Source organism: Abramis brama, assembly GCF_963993115.1.
Source record: "Abramis brama genome assembly, chromosome: 5".
Classification (NCBI taxonomy): domain Eukaryota; kingdom Metazoa; phylum Chordata; class Actinopteri; order Cypriniformes; family Leuciscidae; genus Abramis; species Abramis brama.
Genome location: NC_139967.1, coordinates 40,540,743 through 40,563,723, shown reverse-complemented (window position 1 = coordinate 40,563,723; position 22,981 = coordinate 40,540,743). Strand labels below are relative to the sequence as shown.

General features: G+C 40.4%; 1 protein-coding gene across 1 annotated transcript in view; it reads left to right on the top strand.

Moving 5' to 3' along the window:
• drd2b (dopamine receptor D2b) overlaps positions 1-22,981 on the top strand; it is a 160,689-nt gene that overhangs the window by 67,295 nt on the left and 70,413 nt on the right. Inside the window, exon 2 of the mRNA XM_084113240.1 lies at positions 15,180-15,486. Within this exon, the coding sequence (XP_083969366.1) occupies positions 15,208-15,486 (279 nt within the window). The 5' untranslated portion in view covers positions 15,180-15,207. The remainder of the gene's footprint in view (positions 1-15,179; positions 15,487-22,981) is intronic.

The following is a 22,981-nucleotide window of genomic DNA, read 5'->3' as shown; positions in this document are numbered from 1 at the left end:
ATCAAATGGATGTTTAATTCTTTAATTCAGTTAAAGGGAAAGTTCACCCCCAAAAAATAATTCTGTCATCATTTGCTTACCCTTAAGTTGTTTCTACTGTTGAACACAAAATAAGATATTTAAAAAAAAAAAATACTGTAACCAGACAGTTGATGGTAGCCATTGACTTCCATAGTATTTTTTTTCCTACTAAGGAAGTCATTGGCTACCGTCAACTTCTTGGTTACCAGCATTATTCAAAATATCTTCTTTTGTTTTCAGCAGAAGAAAGAAACTCACCCAGATTTGGAACAACTTGAGTGTGAGTAAATGATGACAAAACATTTGGATGAACTATCCCTTTAAGTTTAGTTCCCTTTCGAAAGGGAACTTGTGTTGCGTCCCCTAGAGGGCGCTATGGGGAATCCCTCCTGCATGACCGGTGTCAGCAGCATGAGTCTTAACACGGCAATGAACTTAGGCAGGCGTCAGCCTATGACGTCACTACTGGTGCGACCGTGAGTATAAAAGGGCACCTGTAAAATATGTCATCCTCTTTCTTGTCTTCAGGAGACCGTTTATTGTACATAAGTGAGGGGCATGTGCGTTTAACTCCTGAGGGAGTTGAATGCAAGCATTGTGAGGATTTCTCATTTAAAAGCTCTGTTCACTCGAGGGATATGGGTTGCACATTTGGGTGGAATGCTGTCTTCTCTTCGAGCAAGCTGGATGTGCTAGGTATGATGCATTAACGAGACTGACTACAAGAGACAGGTAAGGAGCTTTTTCCTATCTGCTCTCTCCTGAGGGATAGTAGTTAACGTTAGCACAAGCGTGCTCTGTACTCGAGGGAGATGCATTCGTGTCCGTTTTCATATGATTCTTTACAGAGTGATAGAATCTGATGTTTGAACTAGTGCACCTGAGGTTAAATGCGTACTTTTGCTGATGTGGTCGCAGTAATTGGTTCCACCTGGGCTTGACTCTTTCTTAAGGGATGAGAGTTGAGTGTCTGCACTCCGTGGTTCGGTCCCATGGCCACCATTACAGTGAGGTGGGATTGAGCGTGGGGGTTGTAGGCACGGAGGAGTCAAACATGAAGTTTTTCTTTTTTTAGCTCCCCTTCTTGACTCAAATAATACTATTGTTCTATGTTATGTATCTAATTTTAAAGAAGAAAGTTACAAACAGAAAAAGTGTAGAATTGTTATTGTAATTACAAATATTAGTAGTTGTGGAAAGGTATAGCCTGCGTCAATGAAAGATTTGCTCTGGTTTGGAGGATGAGACAGATTTTGTGGAAAACAATGTCTGTCTGGACATAACTACCCCGCTTATGTGAGCCTTCTGTTTTTCCTTTTGATCTCCATGCTGTGGCTGATCATCAAGGGAATCCATATTCTACCCGCACTTATCCTTTTATCATGGAATTGTGAAAGGATTGTGTGAGGTTGAAAATGTGTGAGGCTCTCTGTTAGCCTCCTTGGCTACTGCCTTTACAGTAGGGAAACGTTGTTAGGCCTCTTCTCATTATAGAGAGTCATTCTTCTCAAGCCTCCGCTCCATTGAGAACCACCTGAATAGCAGGTCTGAGTTATTAGGCTTTGCGAAGCCTCCTTGGTAAGCTGTTCTGAGCCGGCTAGGCAGTAGGGTATTATGATAAGGGCGCACGGTCGAAAGCGTACGGCGCAAGTTCACTTAGGGCGTGTCCGAATCCACTTTTGCTAGTTTAACGGCGGGAAAAATGGTTGGCGCGTCAGGCGCATGGTCTAAAAGGGTTGTCCCTATTCTCATAATAAGGGGGGGCGCGGGAGCGGATATGCTTTGAGGTGAATAAAGATGCATAAAATGTTCCACTAATAATTTTATATAAAAATATTTTTTCAAAGTTTTTAAAAAAACCATATGCTTAAGCATACAATGCCAAGATAAGGCAGTCAAAAATGATCTCTTATATAAAATAATTATTTAAATTTTGCGCGCACACCGTCACTTGCTCAATGTGCTTGTTGTCATAGTAACGGCAAAAACAAAAGGAAAATGGCAGAGGAACGTAAATGCTGTGATTCTTCATCAGAGGCGAAGAAAAAGTTAAGACACTATGACAAAACCTACATAAATTTTGGTTTTATTGAAGGCCAAGACAAGTCTCGGCCAGAATGTGTCTTTTGTGGTGAAAAACTGGCAAACGACAGCATGAAACCAAGCAAGATGAAAAGACACCAGGAAACGAAGCATCCAGAGACAATCGGCAAAGATAAGGAATTCTTAGAGAGAAAAAAAGAGATGGCTCTGTCAAAAAGATCGACAGACATCAGAAAAGCCCGCAAGCAGCTGAAAAGGTTAAATCTGTCCCACTTTCTAACAACACTGTTAAAGACAGAATTGATAAAATGGCAGAAAACTGCAAAAAACAGTTTGCTATAGTCCAATTTGCTATACAGCTGGATGAAACGACCACAGTAGCGGGAGAGTCTGTGCTTATCGTATATGTACAGTATGTGGACGGAGATGAGTTGAAACGGGACATACTTATGTCTACCAATTTACCCACAACAACTACAGGTCAGGATATTTTTATGGCTGTTGATTCATACCTCGCATCGTACAATCTGCCCTACACAAATATCGTTGCTTTCTGCACGGATGGAGCTGCCGCGATGATGGGTAGAAATAAGGGATTTAACAGCCGTTTGATGGAAAAGGCTCCAGACTGTGTAATTTTCCACTGTATGATACATCGCCAGGCACTCGCCAGTAAAAAACTGTCAAGAGACCTTGGTGACACACTGGCAACAATTGTAAAAGTCGTAAACTTCATTAAAGCTCGCCCAACCAACCAGAGATTATTTGCACAACTGTGTGAGGATGAAGCGCACCAAACTCTACTGCTACACACGGAGGTGCGCTGGCTTTCGCGTGGCAAAGTGCTTGTGCGCTTTCTAGAACTGCAGGATAAAATCCTGGAATTTCTGCGAAATCAAAACACACTGTTGGAGCAGCTGACTGATGGGTTCTGGATCAAAACCGCATACCTTGCTGACATATTCACTCTTTATAATGAGACCAACAAGAGACTGCAGGGCTCTGAGTCAAACATCTTGGGAGTGCAAAGAAGCAATCAATGCTTTTATGCGCAAGCTGGAGTACAGGGCTGGAAAAATGTCACAGGGGTATTTACAACACTTTCCACTGCTGCTTCAACATTCTGGGGGTACCGTGAGTGCATCTTTGCGCGCCGAGTTTTGCCGTCACATGACTGCGCTACAGGAGGAATTAAAGTCCCGCTTTGCGGATGTTGACGCATTATCCAAGGAGTCGTGGGTTATGGATCCCTTCACATCCAGGCCTGAAGATGTGGAATACCTTGGCTGTGAAGATGAGCTCGCTGAACTACAAACTGATTCACTGTCAAAACTGTACTTCCAGGAGAATGGATTCAAAAGGCTTTGGATAGCCAGGGGACCTGTTGTCGCACTTAAACTCGCAAACTATGCCATTACAAAGATCATTCTTCCTTTCAGTACCACCTACCTCTCTGAGACAGCCTTCAGTGCCCTTGTGGCTATAGGCCTTTTCAGAAAGTTTGTAAACAATAGGCGCCGAGTAACTTCCGGGTGGCAGAACGCGAGCGGCTTCCACTGACTAATGCTGCGTTCCAGGCAACCTGTAACCCGTGTTTTTCCAACCTTATACCCGTGAAAGTGCACTGGAACGGCAGTCAAACCCGTGACTTCCCACCCGTGAACTCGTACTAGATCGATGTACTCCCAGTTACGAGCTCTGACGTCACATAGCCCGCGAAACCATATAAAACAACAATGGCAGCCCCTATGGATGCAGTGTTTCTGCATGCGGTACACGATGAGAATACACTTTAGGACAATATAACGTTGCAGTCAAATTAATAATAATATAATAATAATGATAATAATACACACACGATTATGTATTACAATGTTATGTGTCTGAAACAATAAGTATGTCGTGAAAGTGTATTACCGCATGGAAATGTTAAGGTGACGTAAACCTGAACTTGACAGGTAGTTTGGCGTGACTGGCCTGGAACGCTACAAAGTCGTGAGTCGTGGTTTGAAGTCGTGATTTACGTGCTCAAAAACCTGCCTGGAACGCAGCATAACTGAAGAGATCCAGCCGGCGACTGCAACAGTTACATAGTTAAAAACATTGTTGTTGATCAAAGTTGAAACGATGATGAAAACGTATTGTGTTTGGGTTTGCGCTGCCAGATATACAGCAAAATGTGTAGGGTTTTATCGATCTCCTGTGGGTGAGGAGGTTATAGTGACGTCGTGTCGTCAAAAGTAGGAAATCTTAACGATCCCCTAAATTATATGATTCATCCAACGTTTACATTTCTGCTGCCAACCCTGCTTGCCCTTCAACTCTGCTTCGTGTATTCTCAAAACGGTCCATCTACAAAATCACAGCAGAGCATTTATCTTCCGCCGGCGAAATTCGAGACTAATATTAGTAAATTGTCTCTTTTGATGAAGAGACTCATTGCCAGTCAGTCACTGCCTGAAGTAAAAGAAGGCTGCCCACTCTCACGCACTGACCGTGAGACTCCCGCAATTGTATGAGGCGCCACGTAGGATTTAAATCAAACTTCGCTTATCAATACATACATAACACACTTGCATATACACCTATAAATTACCCGCATATACATGTAGGCTATACTATTGGATGTTCAAAATACATATATGAAATACACGTGCACACTAATATGAAATTCATACCAATACATATTATGTTAGTAATGAATGCATATACACTTGTGAATATTGCATATAAACTTGACGCACGCATACACCTATAAATACTCGCATACATAGGCTATAGCCTACACAACTAAAGCATGCATCCACTTTTTATTTTGTATGTACGCGCGAGTGTTATATGGATGTGTATGCGCGCATCGAGTTTATATGTGCGAGTGTTTATAGGTGTGTCTGCGTGCTGCGAGTGTATATGTATGTGCGAGACGAGTGTTTATAGGTGTATATGCATGGAAGTTTAAAAGTATTTATAGGTGTATGCGTGCGTCAAGTTTATATGTAGCCTATATGCAAGTTATTCACAAGCATTCATTACCAACATAATATGTATTGGTATGGATTTCATATTAGTGTGCACGAGTATTTCATATATGTATTTTGAACATCCAATAGTATAGCCTACATGTATATGCGGGTAATTTATAGGTGTATATGCACGTGTGTTATGTATGTACTGATAAGCGAAGTTTGATTTAAATCCTACGTGGCGCCTCATACAATTGTCACTTTTCACACGCTCTCACTACACATCCATTTTCTCACGCAACTTACCTAAATGTATATTCCTCATACATAATATCGACCAATCAGTGTTTTTCAACCGCGCAAAGGTCGATATAACAGCTGGAGAACAATTGTCACATAACATTTACCTCAGGAAAGCCATTTAATGACCATGATAGGCTATATAGCACGTTATTTTGGCTAGAAAAAAGAGCTATAGAGAGTATTTTGCTAATTATGTGTATGCCTACTATATTACATATTTATTATATGTTTTACTTATATCATTAAACACAGTTGTTATTATGATAAAAAATGCATTATATTAAATAAATTGTTTTATTTTTATTACATTTTTACTGTCGATGGTGGGCCTCCCTTCCAAGCAATTTACTAGCGTTGTCATAGGAACGCTTCGGCTTTTGCCACCCGGAAGAACGTCTATTACTGTTGTGACGTCATGGTGAATTGTCGTATAAAAACAAAGTCACGCAACAGACTGGAAGTCCACAGCGATTTTAGACTGGCTGTCACTGGCATTACACCTGACATTCCATCACTAGTGAAAGGCATGCAAGCCCAAGGTGGACATTAGCGTTATGTGTTTATGCTGACGTTATGATTAGCCTTGTAAAAAAATAAGGATCTGTGCATGCATGCATGTAAGTACATACAGCATTCTACCGTTCATATTTAACATTACGTTCATAACATTCAGTATTCTATGTTTATACACAAAATCCTGAAAAAAGAGAAACAACTGCGTTTTACTAGTTGTGTAAAAATGAAAATATTAGGCTAAAAGGAAACATTTGAAGTTGAAAGCAACATTTCCTGTGTATTCATGTAATAAAATGTCATTAAAAATCATTAAATGTCATTAAAAAAACTACATTTAGTTACTATATACAGTGTGTGTGTGTGTGTGTGTTTATGTGCATAGCATTAATATATATATATATATATATATATATATATATATATATATGGGGGGGGGGTCACGGATTGTTAAATATTTACATAGGGGGGGCCCCAAGGAAAAAGGTTGGGAACCACTGATCTACGGGACAGTGTACACACATTGTGGACCCGCCTATAGGCACACATTACTAACGCGCTCATTAAATAAAAATAAAAAAATATTGCGCCATTGACTTTAGAACAGGTTTCAGTTGGTCAATGGTGCAGTCTATTTCTGTTGCCTCAAAATAGCAATGTGCCAACCATGCGCCAGAACAAGTTGTTAGGCTCTCTGGGACCCTCTTTGGTTACTGAATGTAGTTAGGCTTTCTCTCTTTAGAGTCATCCTATTGAGGGCTCCGTTCTTGAGAAGCTCCGGTCTATGATGATTAAATGGAGTGAAATTAAATGGACAGCAACTAGAGACTTTTGCTTCTCAGATATTTTTGCTCTTCTTAAAAACGAGAGGAGGCCTGCAACACCCAACGCTCAGGACATCTTGCAAGGAGGCTCACAGAGGCCTACCTGTCACAATGCTATCCTAGCGGAGCTCTGTAGAGTGGAAGCTACAGTAAATAACTCTCTCAGCTCAACTCTCTCAACCAAGGAGGCTCACAGAAAGCCTAACAACTTGGCATGCAATGGGCGAGCTCTGAGGACAGTCTAAAAGTGCCTACTATGTCCTACACCTAGGACAGCTACCAAGGAGGGTTCACAGAAAGCCTAACTACTTGATATCGCTATCCAGGTGGATCTCTGAGGAGCGAAGGCCTCTATAACTCAACTCTCTATTGCGAGAGGAAGCCTGACAACGCTCCATCTGAAAGCAGTAACCAAAGAGGCTCAGAGAGAGCCTAACTACTCAGCCCTGCTGCCTGATCAAGCTCTGAGGATGGAGGCCTCAACATGACGACTCCCAAAATTGAGAGGAGGTCTAACTACGTCCTACACTTATGACAGTTTACAAGGAGGCTCACAGAGCCTACTACTTGATATCGCTATCCTGGTGGAGCTCTGAGGACCGGGGGCCTCTATAACTTGACTCTCAATAGCGAGAGGAGGCCTGGCAATGCTCCACGTCCTGTGAACGGTGGATGTGTGCAAAATATGGCTTTTTCCAAGACCTCCGCATCTCATTGTGAAGATCTGGGAAAAAGGTGGATTATGAAAAAGGCTTGTACGAGCTGGTGGATTATGCCCCAAGAGAAAACGGTCATCGAGGCGGCCGCATGAGGGTGCGCTTATCGAGTTTCCACGGCAGATCTAACCTCATATGCAATATACCACGGCAGATCTAACCAACTCGTCATATGTGGGACAGGTGGGGCGAGAGCGCTCAGAAACATCGTCGTCCTCATCAGCCTCACCCTGCATAGCTTGGCCTGGGGCGAGGAATGCGCTCGCTGCTGAATCAGATGGCACACGAGAGAGTTGGTCAGCCACCAACGAGCGAGAGACACTCAAACCCCTCTCAAACATCGGCGAGCTCCATCTGCCAGCCCCACGACTTCAGTTTCCTGCTGGCCTCAGCTGCAGCAGGTCCTGAACCGCGGGGCACAGATGGCTGTCCCGATTCCCTCAAGAAAAGGGGCAAACAAGAGCAAAGTTTCCTCAGAGGAGAGCGTTCTCAATGCACGCAAAGACTGAGCGTGTATGCTCCTCACCCATACACATAACGCACATATCGTGTGTGTCATCAGGTGTCAGAAAACGCTGACACAGATGAACACACATTCTAAAATTTGCAGTGCTAGTGCTGGTCATATTATAAACTTGCCTGTTCAGATCGCACGTTCAAACACACGGCCTCCTGAAGAAAATAAGAGGATGACGTATTGCACAGGGGCACTTTTATACTCTCAATCTCACCTGTAGTTTCGTCATAGGCTGCCGCCTGCCAATGTCAAGTTCATTGTCATGTTTAAATTTCCACTTCAGACACCAGTCACGCCCAAGGCATTCCTCATAGTGACTCCTAGAGGACACAGCGCAAGTTCCCTTTTGAAAGGGAACTGTGCTATAAACATGAGAGCCCTATACTGTATATTTTTTTTTCCATTTAATAAATACTTATAACTTCATCACTTAATGTGGATAAAAATGTACAGTTTAGTAAACTATTTGTATGTTGATTTTCAAGTAAAGTCAAGTCTTTCTGAAGTGCTTTATACAACACCGAATGTTTCAGAGAAGCTTTACAGTAATAAACAGGAAATGATCAATGATTAAAACTTCATCAAATATGAAACAAATCAAATTCTGCACTAAAGCTGCTTTACAGAAGACAATAGTGTTATTATTCAGCTCAAGTCAGTTCAGTGTTGATTCAGTTCAGTTCAATAACTGTGTAAAGTTCATCAATTATGAAATGAGTTCAATTCAGCTATAAGCAGCTTTTCAGAAGACAATAGAACCGTTATTCAGCTCAATTCAGTTCAATGTGGATTCAATCTAGTTCAGTAGCATTGTCAATGTTGCATGATTAGTTAATAATGAAACAAAGTTGAATTAGCTATAAATCAGATAATCATTCAAGTTTTGTTCTCATTCAACAGTGTCAGTGCAGTCAAATATATAACATTGTTGAATTTTAAGTGTCTTTTAAACCCCAACTAAGCAAGCCGAAGGCGACAGTGGCAAGGAACCCAAACTCCATCAGGTGACAGAAATGGAAAAAAAAACCTTGGGGGAAAACCAGGCTCAGTTGGGGGTTTTCCTCTGGCCAGTTCTCGTTTTGCCAGCTCAAGACAGAGTTGGACTTTCTGTTTTCAAACCAATGGAAGACTTGAGGGTTGTTCAGGAAAGCAGTTTGAAAACAATCATAATTAAAGCTGCAAGCAGCATTTATCAGGGTTCAAGCAATTAAGGCCTTTAAGGCCTTAAAGCACAAAAGCATCAAAAGCTATTAAGTTTTATTTAGCAAGCATGTAACCACTGACATAATAGATGGAAAAGACCATTTACAGCCAATACAGGCAATGTACCATAGGAAATACATGGTTTTCAAAGCTTTTTTTCTACATGAAATTTTCGTGAAGTTCTGAGTTTTTGTTTAGGATTTATAGGCTTTTGAGTGCATTTTGCCACGCCCATTTTCTTTATGACCCAATATACCCATACGAAAAATGCAAAAGTTCAACTTTTTTTTGATAATTATTGATCTAGAGAGTCCATAGAATTGTCCTAGACTCGTTTGGTTCCGATCGGGCGAAAAACCTAGGACTAGTTCGCAAAAGTAGGTTTTTAACATAATTACAAATATTTAATGAATTGTTTGATTGACAGCAATGGTTCTTGAGGCAAAGTTGTTCAGTATGAGCAGATCTATCAAATGATATGCATTTTGTGACAATAAGTGTAACACCACGTGATTACAGAGCCATAAAACTCGTTAGCGCCAACTAGTGGCTGATTTCTTTCAAAATTCTTACAGACCTCTAAGGCCATGAGTTGAACATGCCCACCGAGTTTCGTTCCGATCGGCCTCCGTTAACCTTGTCTAATAGGTGCTCAAACTTCATTGGCCGATGGCGGCCATGTTTTTTGAGATACACCAATGTCCTCATAGACATACATGACACCTTGGAACAAGACACTGCATACCAATTTTCAAGTCAATCGGACTAATGGTCAGGTGGTTATAGCCTGTTTTATGTTTTTTTTTCATGTTATAGCGCCACCATGTGGCCAATCGCCGCAAGCTACTGTGAGCTCAGATTGATGTCTTACACATGTGTACCAAGTTTGGTGAAGATACCTCATTTACTTCTGGAGTTATAGCCATTTTAGTAAAATAGGCCCCTCCCACAACGTACGTTTTGGCGCCCCTTAGCGTCCGTGAATCGAAATTTTGAGCTTGATCTTTTTTTCGATAATTATTGATCTTCAGTCTCTAGAGAACATTTCTGCACTGGTTTGGTTCCGATCGGGCGAAAAACCTAGGACTAGTTCGCAAAAGTAGGTTTTTGACAAAATTCAAAATGGCGGAAGAATTTGCATACCAGAAATGAAATCGGACATATACGTTTTGATCTTCAGGAGTCCAGCTTTCTATTGATATAAGACACTTGATTCTACAACATACGGTCTAGGAGTTATGAGCAGTTTCGCGCTTTTGGTCGCTATAGCGCCACCTATGGGCCAATCGGGGTCATACTCTCTGAACCTCTCCTCGATTTTTGTACTACCATCTTGCAAAGTTTCAAGGTTCCAGCTCTTACGGTTTGGGCTGCACGATGCGTTTTACGGCGGAAGAAAAATAATAATAAAAATCCTTACAATTACAATAGGGTTTCAGCACTTCGTGCTTGAACCCCTAAAAATCAGGACAATTACAATAGGGTTTCAGCACTTCGTGCTTGAACCCCTAACAAGCAGCATTTATCGGGGTTCAAGCAGTTAAGGCCTTTAAGGCATTTAAGCACAAAAGCATCAAAAGTTATTAAGATTTATTTATCAAGCATGTAACCACTGATATAATAGATGGAAAACACCATTTACAGCCAATACCGGCAGTTTACCATGGAAAATATATGGTTTTAAAGCTTTCTAACAGTTATAGTGCCACCTATGGTCTGATCTCCATAAAATTGTTTACTGTGACCTCAAATTGAACCAATACACATGTGTACTGAGTTTGGTGAAGATATCTCATTTACTTCTTGAGTTATAGCCATTTTGGTAAAATAGGCCCCTCCCACAACAATTTACCATATTTAGTATTATTTACTATGATTCTAGCATGATTTACATAGTTTACCATGATTTTATCATAGTTTACCTTGATTTACCATATTCTAGCATGGTTTACCATGATATACTACATTCTAGTATGATTTACTATTGTTCACTGTGATTCTAGCATGGTTTACCATAGTTTATCATGATTTATCATAGTTTACCATGATTTACCCTATTCTAGCATAGTTTACCATGATTTACCATGTTCTAGCATGATTTACCATGATATACCACGTTCTAGAATGATTTGCCAGGATTCTAGCATGATTTACCTTGATACACCACATTCTAGTATTATTTACTATGATTTACCATGTTTCTAGTGTGATTTACCATGATTTACCACATTACTAGCAATTATGTGAAGTGTCAGTGCAAATGAAGTGATAAACACTGACGAAATATGATTGTGTTATAATAGTTATTGTTATATAAGTGATTTTTAGAGTCTAAATATGAACGTGAGCACATGTGAAAAGCACATGTGAAAAGACTTCATTAATAGGTAGAATGGCCAGCAGAGGGCAGTAGAAGACCACTTATTGGCTCACTTTCACTTTAAACTTCATGATTTTCACCAGTTTTCTGCACTAAAGCAAACCAGTTTTTCCATGTTAAGTCAATAATGCATGCTTACACACACACACACACACACACACACACACACACACATTTTCAATGTTTTTGGGATATGTTATTGAGAAAATATATTTAATTGTCTATAGGCATTTCTTTGTGATCTAATAATATAAAACTTCATCATAATCATAATAAAAAAATAAAATAAAATAAAAATATACAAATATCATAACAAAATAAAAAACATCATAATAAAAATGATTGCTTTTTAAAGCATTTGTTTGTTTCCCAATACTGAAAGCTAATGAAAAGATAATGTGTAATCCTGCTGCTCCCTCAAGTGGACAAAAGTGGTATTATAGCTTACATTTTACAATTGAAGTGTTTGAATGAATGAGTGAATGAATGGGAATTTGGTTTTTCACTTATATCTCGGTAACCAGAACGCGAAAAATTCTGAAACTCAGAGCATAGATGGTGCTCGAGGAGCCCTGTTGAATGAGACCATCACTTTGTTCAAATGCATATCTTTTGGGGCTTTTATCTCTGGAATGCCCAGGGCAAATAGCACCACATTTGAATTGAAGCTAGCCAACGATGGGCCCTTTCCAACGAGCTCTCACACAAGGTTCGAGGTGGTCTGGGTCAGGAGTTACGGCCGTTCAAAGTCGGGGGTCCCGCCGACTAGCGATCCCCGGGGGGCGCGCTCCTGAGGCCCACGACGACACGTTTCGATCAAGAGCCTGGAGAGGACCTTACCATCAAAATTTGAGCGTGCAACGACTTTCCGTTTTTGAGTTATGAGTGAATTTGTATTCGGGGGCATGGCTTAAATGGACGTTTTACTTTCTGTTTGTGACTCAGCTGTCAATAGTAATATTCCAAAAGATGAATTTTGACAAAATGTGATTGTAAATGTTAGAATAATGATTTTATAAAGTCTAAATATGAATTATATAGCAATATTAGGGAGTAGTATGATGAAATGACAGCAGGGCGCAGTAAAATACCACTTATTGGCTTAATATGCCATGTTATATCATTTTCACCTTTTTAACTGTTATAGAGGCAAATTTTGTCCGATCTGTCTGAAATTTTTCATGCTTATCAAGAGTCATATCATGTTCTGACTTGTTTTTAAGAAGATCTGATGGCTTTCGGGGACATTGGTCAAGGCTACATTTTGATGTGACCCTATTATAGCCATCCAAATGAAGAAATTCAAATTTTTCTGATAATTATTGATCTAGAGAGTCCAGAGAATTGTGCTGCACTGGTTTTGAAAATTATTATATGAAAATGATATGATCATAGATGGAAAAGACCATTCACAGCCAATACAGGCAATTTACCATAGGAAATATATGGTTTTAAAGCTTTTTAATAGTTATAGCGCCACCTTTGGTCCGATCTCCATAAAGTTTCCCATGCTTCTTTAGCATGTTATGACACATATACTCATTGATTTTTGTGAAGTTCTGAGTTTTTGTTTAGGATTTATAGGCTTTTGAGTGTATTTTGCCACGCCCAATTTCTATATGACCCTATTATAGCCATGTGAAAAATGCAAAAGTTCAACTTTTTTTGGATAATTATTTATCTAGAGAGTCCATAGAATTGTCCTAGATTGGTTTGATTCCGATCGGGCGAAAAACCTAGGACTAGTTCGCAATAGTAGGTTTTTAACATAATTGCAAATATTTAATGAACGGTTTGATTGACAGCAGTGGTTCTTGAGGCAAAGTTGTTCAGTATGAGGAGATCTATCAAATGATATGCATTTTGTGACAATAAGTGTAACACCACGTGATTACAGAGCCATAAAACTCGTTAGCGCCAACTAGTGGCCGATTTCTTTCAAAATTCTTACAGACCTCTAGGGCCATGAGTCAAACATGCCTATCGAGTTTCGTTCCGATCGACCTCCGTTAACCTTGTCTAATAGGTGCTCAAATTTCATTGGCCGATGGCAGCCATGTTTTTCGAGATACACCAATGTCCTCATAGATATACATGGCACCTTGGACCAAGACACTGCATACCAATTTCCAAGTCTTGGACGGCGAGAGCGGCGAGAAGAGTTGAAATCAAGTCAACTTTATGGTAATAAGCTATGACGCGGTCCGGCGGCAACCAGCGGCAACCAATCGGAATGTAGAAGTCCTCCGCCTGAGAGGATACAAGAGAACACAATCCTGTAAACTTTGGTTCCGACCGCATTAGTTCCTAAGCAAAATGGAGGAAAAATTAATAATTTCTGTTCCGGCTTTCCCGTTATTGTACGACTTGTCATCCCTAGTGTTGTCAGTTTGATTAGAAAAAGCCGTGCAACACTATTTATAGGCAACATTTTCGCGCTAGAACTTCTTTGAACTAAAAACGCTTGTTTTTTCAGCGGGAATGCAATTCATTTGCTCAAAATAATAATGATTTTGACCAATTGCAGCTACGGTTTTTGCGGCCCCTTTAAATAAAGTTTTTTTTTAAAAATCACGCATTCTAATCTAATCTACATCAGAGCGTCCCCGAATCTTTCTACGGCGTCGGTGGCAGGGCGGCGAGAGCAAATTTTGCCGCTCTCGCCGGCGGCGGTGTGAACGTACAGTAATAGGTGATCAAACTTCATTGGCCGATGGCGGCCATGTTTTTTGATATACGCCAATATCCTTTTAGACCTACATGGCACCTTGGACCAAGATGCTGCATACCAAATTTCAAGTCATTCGGACAAACGGTTGGGTGTTTATGTGTTTTTTTAGTCTTATAGCGCCACCATGTGGCCAATCGACGCGATTCTTTTACTGTGACCCCAGACTGACCTCCTACATAGGTGTATCGAGATTGGTGAAGCCAGCTCATTTACTTCTCGAGTTATAGTCATTTTAGTCAAATAGGCTCCTCCCACAACGTTAATTTTGCGCCCCCTAGCGAACGTGAATGGATATACTTGTATATCCAAAGTATGGAATACTTTCTTTCCGATAATTATTAATATTCAGACTCCAAAGAACATTTCTGCACTGGTTTGGTTCCGATCGGGCGAAAAACCACGGACTAGTTCGCAAAAGTAGGTTTTTGACAAAATTCAAAATGGCGGAAAAATTTGCATTGAAATCGGAGATATACATTTTATTCTCCAGGTGTACAGCTTTCCAATGATATAAGACACTTGAGTCTACAACATACAGTCTAGGAGTTATGACCAGTTTCACGCTTTTGGTCGCTATAGCGCCACCTATGGGCCAATCGAGGTCATAATTTGATAACCTCTCCTCGATTTTTGTACTACCATATGGCAAAGTTTCAATGCTCTAGCCCTTACGGTTTGGGCTGCACAATGCGTTTTACGGCAGAAGAAAAATAATACAAATCAGGGCAATTACAACAGGGTTTCAGCACTTCGTGCTTGAACCCCTAAATAATTGTTGTTTCATTTGGTGAAGTGAAATTCTGGCCTAGAAATTACACACTTCTGCTTAAAATAAAACATAAATCAAAAACTCTACTGAGATATGATAAAGCAACCTCTGATCAATAACATATTCCTTTGTGTTGACATAATGCTGTTTGGTTTCATTCCGTGTGGCTTCACTGACAGTGAATTATGTCTCTCAGTTTCAGGCATCTTCCCTGGCAACAGCTCATGGATTTCCTCACGGAGTATCCCTACAATGACACTTATTTTGACAACGGAACTGGGGCCCTCAACAGCACAAGCTGTGAGGCCAAGCATCAGTATAACTACTATGCCATGCTCCTGACTCTCCTCATCTTTGTCATTGTCTTCGGCAACGTGTTGGTGTGTATGGCAGTCTCCCGAGAGAAAGCGCTGCAGACCACCACTAATTACCTCATTGTCAGCCTGGCGGTGGCAGATCTTCTCGTGGCCACATTAGTTATGCCCTGGGTGGTGTATCTTGAGGTAAGGAACTTTTTTTTTTTTTTTCATATGGAGCCACATTTCAGGTTGCTGGAAGTTAAAAATTACCTCAGACTGTATACCAAAAATGAGCCTCAAAATTGAGGATACGAGGCATGATTCAAAGTGTCTTGCTATTGTTTAAATATGTGCTGTTCAATTAATTTAATTGGGTAATCGCCTAACAACACCTTCGGGACATGTCCCAGTGGCTGCAGTGAGCTGGCACCTTACAGCTTTTGGTTTACAATGAACATGGCACCGCAGGGCTTTTGTGTCAGCTGTGTGATTTCCAACTCACAGAAAGCCAATTGATCTGTCCTTGAAACATAATGCACCTAAGACAATATGTTAAAGCCCCACAAAGGTTTCACAGGAAATAGAGGACTAAATGAGTTGTAGCTATGCATCAAGTAGGGTCATTTCACTTTTTCTCCTTAGTCTTTAGGTGTTACTATAAGATTACAAAAAAGCATAGGTGCTATCATGAAATTGTGATGAAGATATTTTTTTTTATTTTTTAGTATTACACAGCTGAAATGATTCACTTTGCAAAAAAAAAAATAGAGAAGAAGTTAAAAAGGTAACATGAGTTCTTTGAGTTTCAGTTGCTTTCTTGATATTTTGCCACATTGAGGTTTTCTATAAAAAGACATGCATAAATCAAGATATTTATATTTTGTCCAATAATTTCTTGCTCCATATTATGGCCGATAAACGATAAATGGCAGATATTATAATAGATGTGCATGGTAACCAACTGCTTACTATTGCTCTCGAAATACAAAGGGTTGTCCTGTTGACATTGTAATGTTTATAAGTCTAAAAAACTCTAATTTTGCTGGCTAAATTAGCTGCTGAAATATCTTGGCCTCCTCTGATAGATTACTGCTGCAGGTAATTTGATAATGGTATAATAACCTCCACCCATAGATTATTGCAAGAAAATAGAATTACAACAAATTAATCCAATATTAATCTAATCTTAAAAAGCAGTGCCTTTTTAGTATTATTGAGATACAATTATAGTTTTTATCAATAATTTGAATTTGATTTATTTTCATATTTTCCATTTTAATTTTAATTTAAATGAAACAAAAAACATAATTGTGTTGTTGTTTTTTTCATATATATATATATATATATATATATATATATATATATATATATATATATATATATAATCATTTTATTAATTATATTTCAGTTTAAGTTAAATCAAGTTAAACTAAGTAAAATGAAGAAATGTTGCCTTAGAAAATATCTGAAAGTTTTTCATTTCTTTGTTTGTTTTTCGCTTTGGTTTTAGTTGTAGTTAACTATAATAACCATGGTTGGCAGAGACTGAGTGACTGAGAAACATTTTGATGTATGTAGCTGTTGGATTTATTCAAATTCAGTTTGTGCTTAGGGCAATATTATCTCAAAAGCCTACAATCCCATTGCTAAAGCTCAACAGGCATTCTCTGTTGAACTCTTTGCTTGCACTATTAACAAGAAAAAATATATATATAATAGTCCTGAGAATGTAGGGAATGTGTGCATTTTTGCGCATCTTTTAGGCCATTCAGTATTATTGAGATATCAATGAAACAAGTCTAACAGGCATTAGAAAAGACCACAAAACAGTTATTAATGGAGCTAAAATGTTGAATCCATAAAAAATAAATTTCTCACAATGAAGAATAATAATAATCCAAGTGCCATCAAACCTTACAAACTCTCTGCATAAATGTTCATGTGGCCTTAAAATTAAAATATCATCCAGATCAAGTTTCACTCTAACCTCAGATGTGCAAAAAACTCACTGGTAGCACAGCGTTATTAAAGATACAAGAGAAGCCTTATCATGGTTAAAATGAAAGCATGCTGACATTTTCCTTCAGTGGTAACTTTGAAATTCTTTGTCTCTGCACAATTGGCTTTTCATGTACGGCAGGTCAAGAGAAAAGGAGAGACTCACTTGGCATCATTGCCATGTCGCTTACCAATGTCCATCTCACTCCGCATCAGTCTGTGAAAATGGCCTTTGGCTGCACTTTGTTGGATCAGCTCAGCTGCTCTTTCACCCTCCATAAAAATATTGTGGCCACCGTATTGCTTACGGTGAATGATTAGAAGGGTTTATTGTTTTCTGGAAATATTGTTACAATTAAGCCCTAAAGTAGCTCACAATTCAAAACAGATATATGAATGGTTATCCTCCATTCTTGGACAGTGAAAGCTTAATTTGCTTTAAAAAAAAAAAAAAAAAAAACTATTTTTATTGGAAAACATGAAGAGGACTATCAAGGACTGTGACATTCTACATGTGTCTACATGTTCATAGTTAATTATACAACCATGAATTATACAACCCAGAATTTTGGCCCAACATAGATGATTGAATTAGCAAATACCTTTTGTTTGGCAGCTGGGAATAACGTAGTCTCTTGAAGTATGAATTTGGCTGCGGCAGAAAGAGTATTTTGTAATAATTAAAACAGATAGTAATTACACAGTAACAAAAAGCACCATGGTACTTTTTTTTTTTTTTTTAGACATAATATTTCACATTCCATGGTATTACTATCTGATGCCATATCACTGTACCATGATGCTGCCACAAAATGTATTTGTAACCGTTTCAGAAGAAGTCAAGACTAAAACTCTATATTTCTATTACAAATGACAAATATACTGTACGATGACAATTTCAGACCCCTCCATGATTTCCAAGTGGGAGAACTTGCAAAATAGCAGGGTGTTCAAATACTTATTTTCCTCACTGTAGATGCGGTCATGTTAGTAAAAATACCAGCATACAGGATGAATAAAGAACATCTATACAGTACATAAAACTTTTTAAGACAAGATAAAACCTTTTATACAGCAAAGTGCAACAAGAAGATCACAGTATGCCATCTAAAACAGTGAGTTCTATACTATATTTTTTGAAAAGTAGAACCAAAAACTAAAAAATAAATGTTTTAAAATTGTAGGTATTGCCTTCTAAATTACATTTAAATCACATTAAAGATTCAGCAAGTTACACATCCACTGTGCTGACAACCCAGGCAAAAGATAACATCTTGGTTACTCTTGTAATCTCCATTCCCTGATGCAGGGATCAAGACATTTTGTCGATGTACTGACACTAGGGGTCGCACTTGGGAGCCCCAGACACCTTGAGAAAAGGCCAATGAGAATTGGCGAGTGGAATTTGCATGTGCCACTCCTCTGAACATACGGGTATAAAAAGAAGATAGCGTGTATCCTCTCATTCAGGTTTGTGTTGAGGAGCCAAGAGCGTGTCCCAGCAATTCAGAGGGTAGTTCAATGTTGTAGCAGGATGGGCACAATGTCTTGTTCCCTCCATCAGGGAACAGAGGTTACAATATTAACCAAGATGTTCCCTAGCTGTCAGTCACTTCGACATTGTGTCGATATACTGACACTAGGGGTCCCTTGGGATAGTGCCACAACCAGCTGAACTGTGTTACAAGGTCTTGGCGGTGCAGATTTCAGCAAGCTACTGCACTCGCAACGTCGAGAAGGAACTCGAAGGAACGCTATTGCGTCGAGAAGGAACTCGAAAGGAACGCTATTGCGAGGAACATGAGATCTGAGAACCAAGTCCATGTGGGGCAATATGGTGTAACCAACGTCTGTGAAATCAGGCTCACTGGGGGGAATGAATATTTGCATAGGCCCAAGGCCCAGCTGTGTGCTATTGCATCTGTGCCAAGAGGGGCCTCGGTCAGGGAATACAACAGCGGGCATTGGGAGTATTCTTGGGAAGTTAACAGGTCTACCTGTGCTTCGCCGAATTTACTCCAGATCAGCTGGACCACCTGGGGATGGAGTCTCCACTCTCCCTGGAGCATCACTCAACTGCACAATTGTGTCCACTGCGCATCTGAGTTTGCCTGGGATGTGAGCGGCCTGCAGTGACATCATGCAACATGAGTGTAAACTGCCTTGGCAAGTTGTATATGTCGACTTTGCCGTGTTTTTCGTTTTGACCAAAACGTGCTTGCCCTGGATCAATGGCCTAAACCTCCGCAGGGCCAGCAATACTGCAAAGAGAACTCCTGCCCATAGAAATGCAAGGTCTGTCCAAAGGCTAAATGTGCAGCAAAAGATCGGCATGATAGCCATGCAGTGTCTACCACTGCACCATGCCCATCTCTGGACTCGAGTCTGAAGCAAGTGCTGAAGCGGTCTCATATGCATCAACCCGCCACCGCCAAGGACGGCACATGACCCAGGAGCCTCTGAAATTGTTTCTGTCAGACCGCTGTTTTTCCCCTGAATGACTTCAGGCAGTTCAGCACTGACTGGGCGAGCTTGGTCACTTGTTCCTTGATTCCGAGATGCTCTGCACTGGAAAGAGCGTGCTTTTTTCCCAGTTGACCTGAAGTCCCAATAGGCTGAGATGTCTGAGCACCAGGTACCTGTGTGCACACAATAAATCTCAAGAGTGAGCTAGAATTAGCCAGTTGTTGAAATAATTGAGGATACGGATGCCCACTTCCCTTACTGGGGAGAGGGCGGCCTCTGCGACTTACGTGAAGATGCGAGGTGACAGGGATAGCCCGAAAGGGAGGAAGTTGTATTGACATATGTGACCTTCGAAAGCAAGCTGAAGAAACTGTCTGTTTTAAGGCAGAATCAAAACATGAAAGTACCCGTCTTTCAGGTATATTGCCTGATGACAAACGCATCAAAATGTGTTTCTGCATTAACATCTTGAACAGGAGCTTGTGCAGGGCCTGATTCAAAACTTGCAGATCTAAGATTGGTCATAACCCATCATCTTTCTTTAGCACTATGAAATAAGGGCTGTAAAACCCTTACTTCACAGTGGCTGGAGCAAGCGTGCAGTACAAGTTCTGAAAAGTGAAGCCAAAGCATCTCGATCGCCACCAGGTGGTTGGTCCCAGTAATAAGTCGTAAACCCCACCCATGTAATGTAATGGATGTGAGGCAAACTAAACAATCAAATTACACTTCAAATATTATTATTTTTTCATTTTAGGTTGGTTTTATCACGCTGATGTAAGTCTAAGTGTTAATTTTTCTAAATATGTTTGGTCTTAGTTATTTGATGCTATAAAAACAGGAGTGACACTCCTGATGAGTGTCCATGATTGACAGCCATGATTGACAATTTTCTGAGCGGAGTAGTCACTGAGGCACCAACAGACTTTTTTGGGGATTTTCGGGAGGAGATTGGAGCTTCAACTTTAAGGTGAGACACGGTAGGCAAAAACATCGTTTTTTTTTTTTACAGGTCAATTTTGAGATTTGTCTTCAATAACATGTCTTCTTTCAGACTTGTGGTGAAAAAAAGTCCGAAATACACATTTAGGTCTTTATTTTATTACACTTTGTCTGTTTGCGTCTGTAGATTTCTCATAAATTCAACAAAAGTTGGCGTTCTTAATCAACATGCTGCTCCGCGATCACTGTCTGCTCCCTGTCATCACATGCACCGCTGGAAAGCTCTCTCTGTCCTGTACAATGCTGTTGGATCCAAATATGGTCATTTCCTTTTTATCAGCAACCAATCGCGAAAGTAAAAGGGCTGAATGCGCAATCTCATTGGCTGATGATAAATATTTAAAGCCTGTTTTCTCAAAATGACTTTTCTCTCATACTCCAAGTCCAAAATCTCCACTTCAGTAGCACCTATATACACCAAACTTTCCAGTCTTGTACCTAGTTATATTATGAAGACATTTACAGAGGGATTTGTAAATATATTATTCCTAGCCTGATTTATATAACATTTTATTCCAAACAACATGGTGAAAATCTTTTTTAAGGCTATTGACAGTATATTCTGATTTACAGGATAACAAAAGTAGATATCCATAAATTTCCCATCTAATATGTGAACACAATCAAAAAAAAAATGTAACCTGGCTTTATCCAATACTCAGATTTCGTTTTTTAAAATATATGCAAATTAGCACATATTTAATTAGATATTGCCTAATTTGCATATTTAAACATTAAATTACAGAAAACTTGTAATACATTTTTTTCTCATCTTAATGTAGGTAATCAACTGGGAAAGTTTCATGGTGATATCTGCTAGTTAAAAATGTCACCCTATTCACCTGTAGTGTCTCGCCTTAATTTCTAAATTTCTATAACTGTTACATCTATAAGATGTCAGCGCCATATTGGGACATTGGCGAATTCTCTTTTCTACAATGGAAGAGAGTGAATGTGCGTCATCCATCTTTTTTTACAGTCCATGGGCTGGAGGGATAGGTTCTATTGCATCCTTCGCCAAGAAGACTGCAATCTCTGCATGCAGGACACAAATGTCTTTGCCTTCCACCGAGGTAAAAGAGGACACCGGTTAACCTGGGTAGGCGCCTGGCGAACTGAATCACATTGTCAAGTCTGACTGTCCTGATAAGCCAGCGCGATGGGTTGGGGAACACTAACCATGCTTCCAAGCTCCGAATGGCACCACCGGGACAATTTGTTTTTGGAGGTGCTGCGACAGTGTAGCAAAGTGGAGTGTTGGCCACCATTTCGGGAAGAATCACGTCCCGACCCTGTGGTTGCACTTCTGGGTACACCTACCTTGCTTCTTGTACCCCAACTAGAATCCGACCTAAGATGGGTGAACATCTAAGAAGCTGCACATCCTTATGACACGTCACACGGCCCTTGTCTGATAGGCCATCGGTTTTATGCAGGGGACTTGACACTGCAGGTGGGCTGTGGGCTCGTACTGCAGCGGAGCTGGCGAAGCCCTTGGCGACGAGCAGACAGAGCACCCGACCTGGTGGAGTCATGACGAGGCAAGATGAGTTTGATGGCCTCTGTCTGCTTCTTGACTGTCAAGAACTACTGGGCAAAGTTCTCAACAGTGTTGCCAAAGAGGCCATATTGATAGATGGGGGTGCCAAGAAAGTGAACCTTGAGGGTGTCCATCATCTCATTAAGGTTGAGCCAGAGATGGCATTCCGGCATTCCTGGACCCTTCATGGTAGACATTGTCTGGCCGTGAGCCCACGCTGTGACCTTCAACGATCAAAGTTGGTTGCTTAGATCAGTTCCTGCATCAATCCTGGCTCAGAACTAGCCTTATACAGGTCTCTTAATGCTGTGGCCTGATGGACTTTCAGGATGGCTCTGGCACGCAGAGCGGAGGCGGCCTTTCCAGTGGCACTGTAAGCTTTCGCCATCAGAGACAAATTAAACTTATAGGCCCTGGACAGTTTAGTAGAAGATTCCCTACCTGGGAAACCTCTGTATACCCCCTGGCCCCTCCACCGTTGAGGAGAGTGAGGGTGGAAGAGCTCATGAAGTGAGCCCTGGCAATAAAAGGTGCCTTCCACCACTTTGTGAGCTCTTCATGCTCTTCCGGGAAGAAAGGCACTTGGGCGGGGCACAGTTATGAGACATGCTCTGAGCCCAGATACCAATCATCCAGCCCCAAATGCTCAGGACAGGGTGGAGGGTTCCACTCCAGACTGATGTTTGCAGCAGC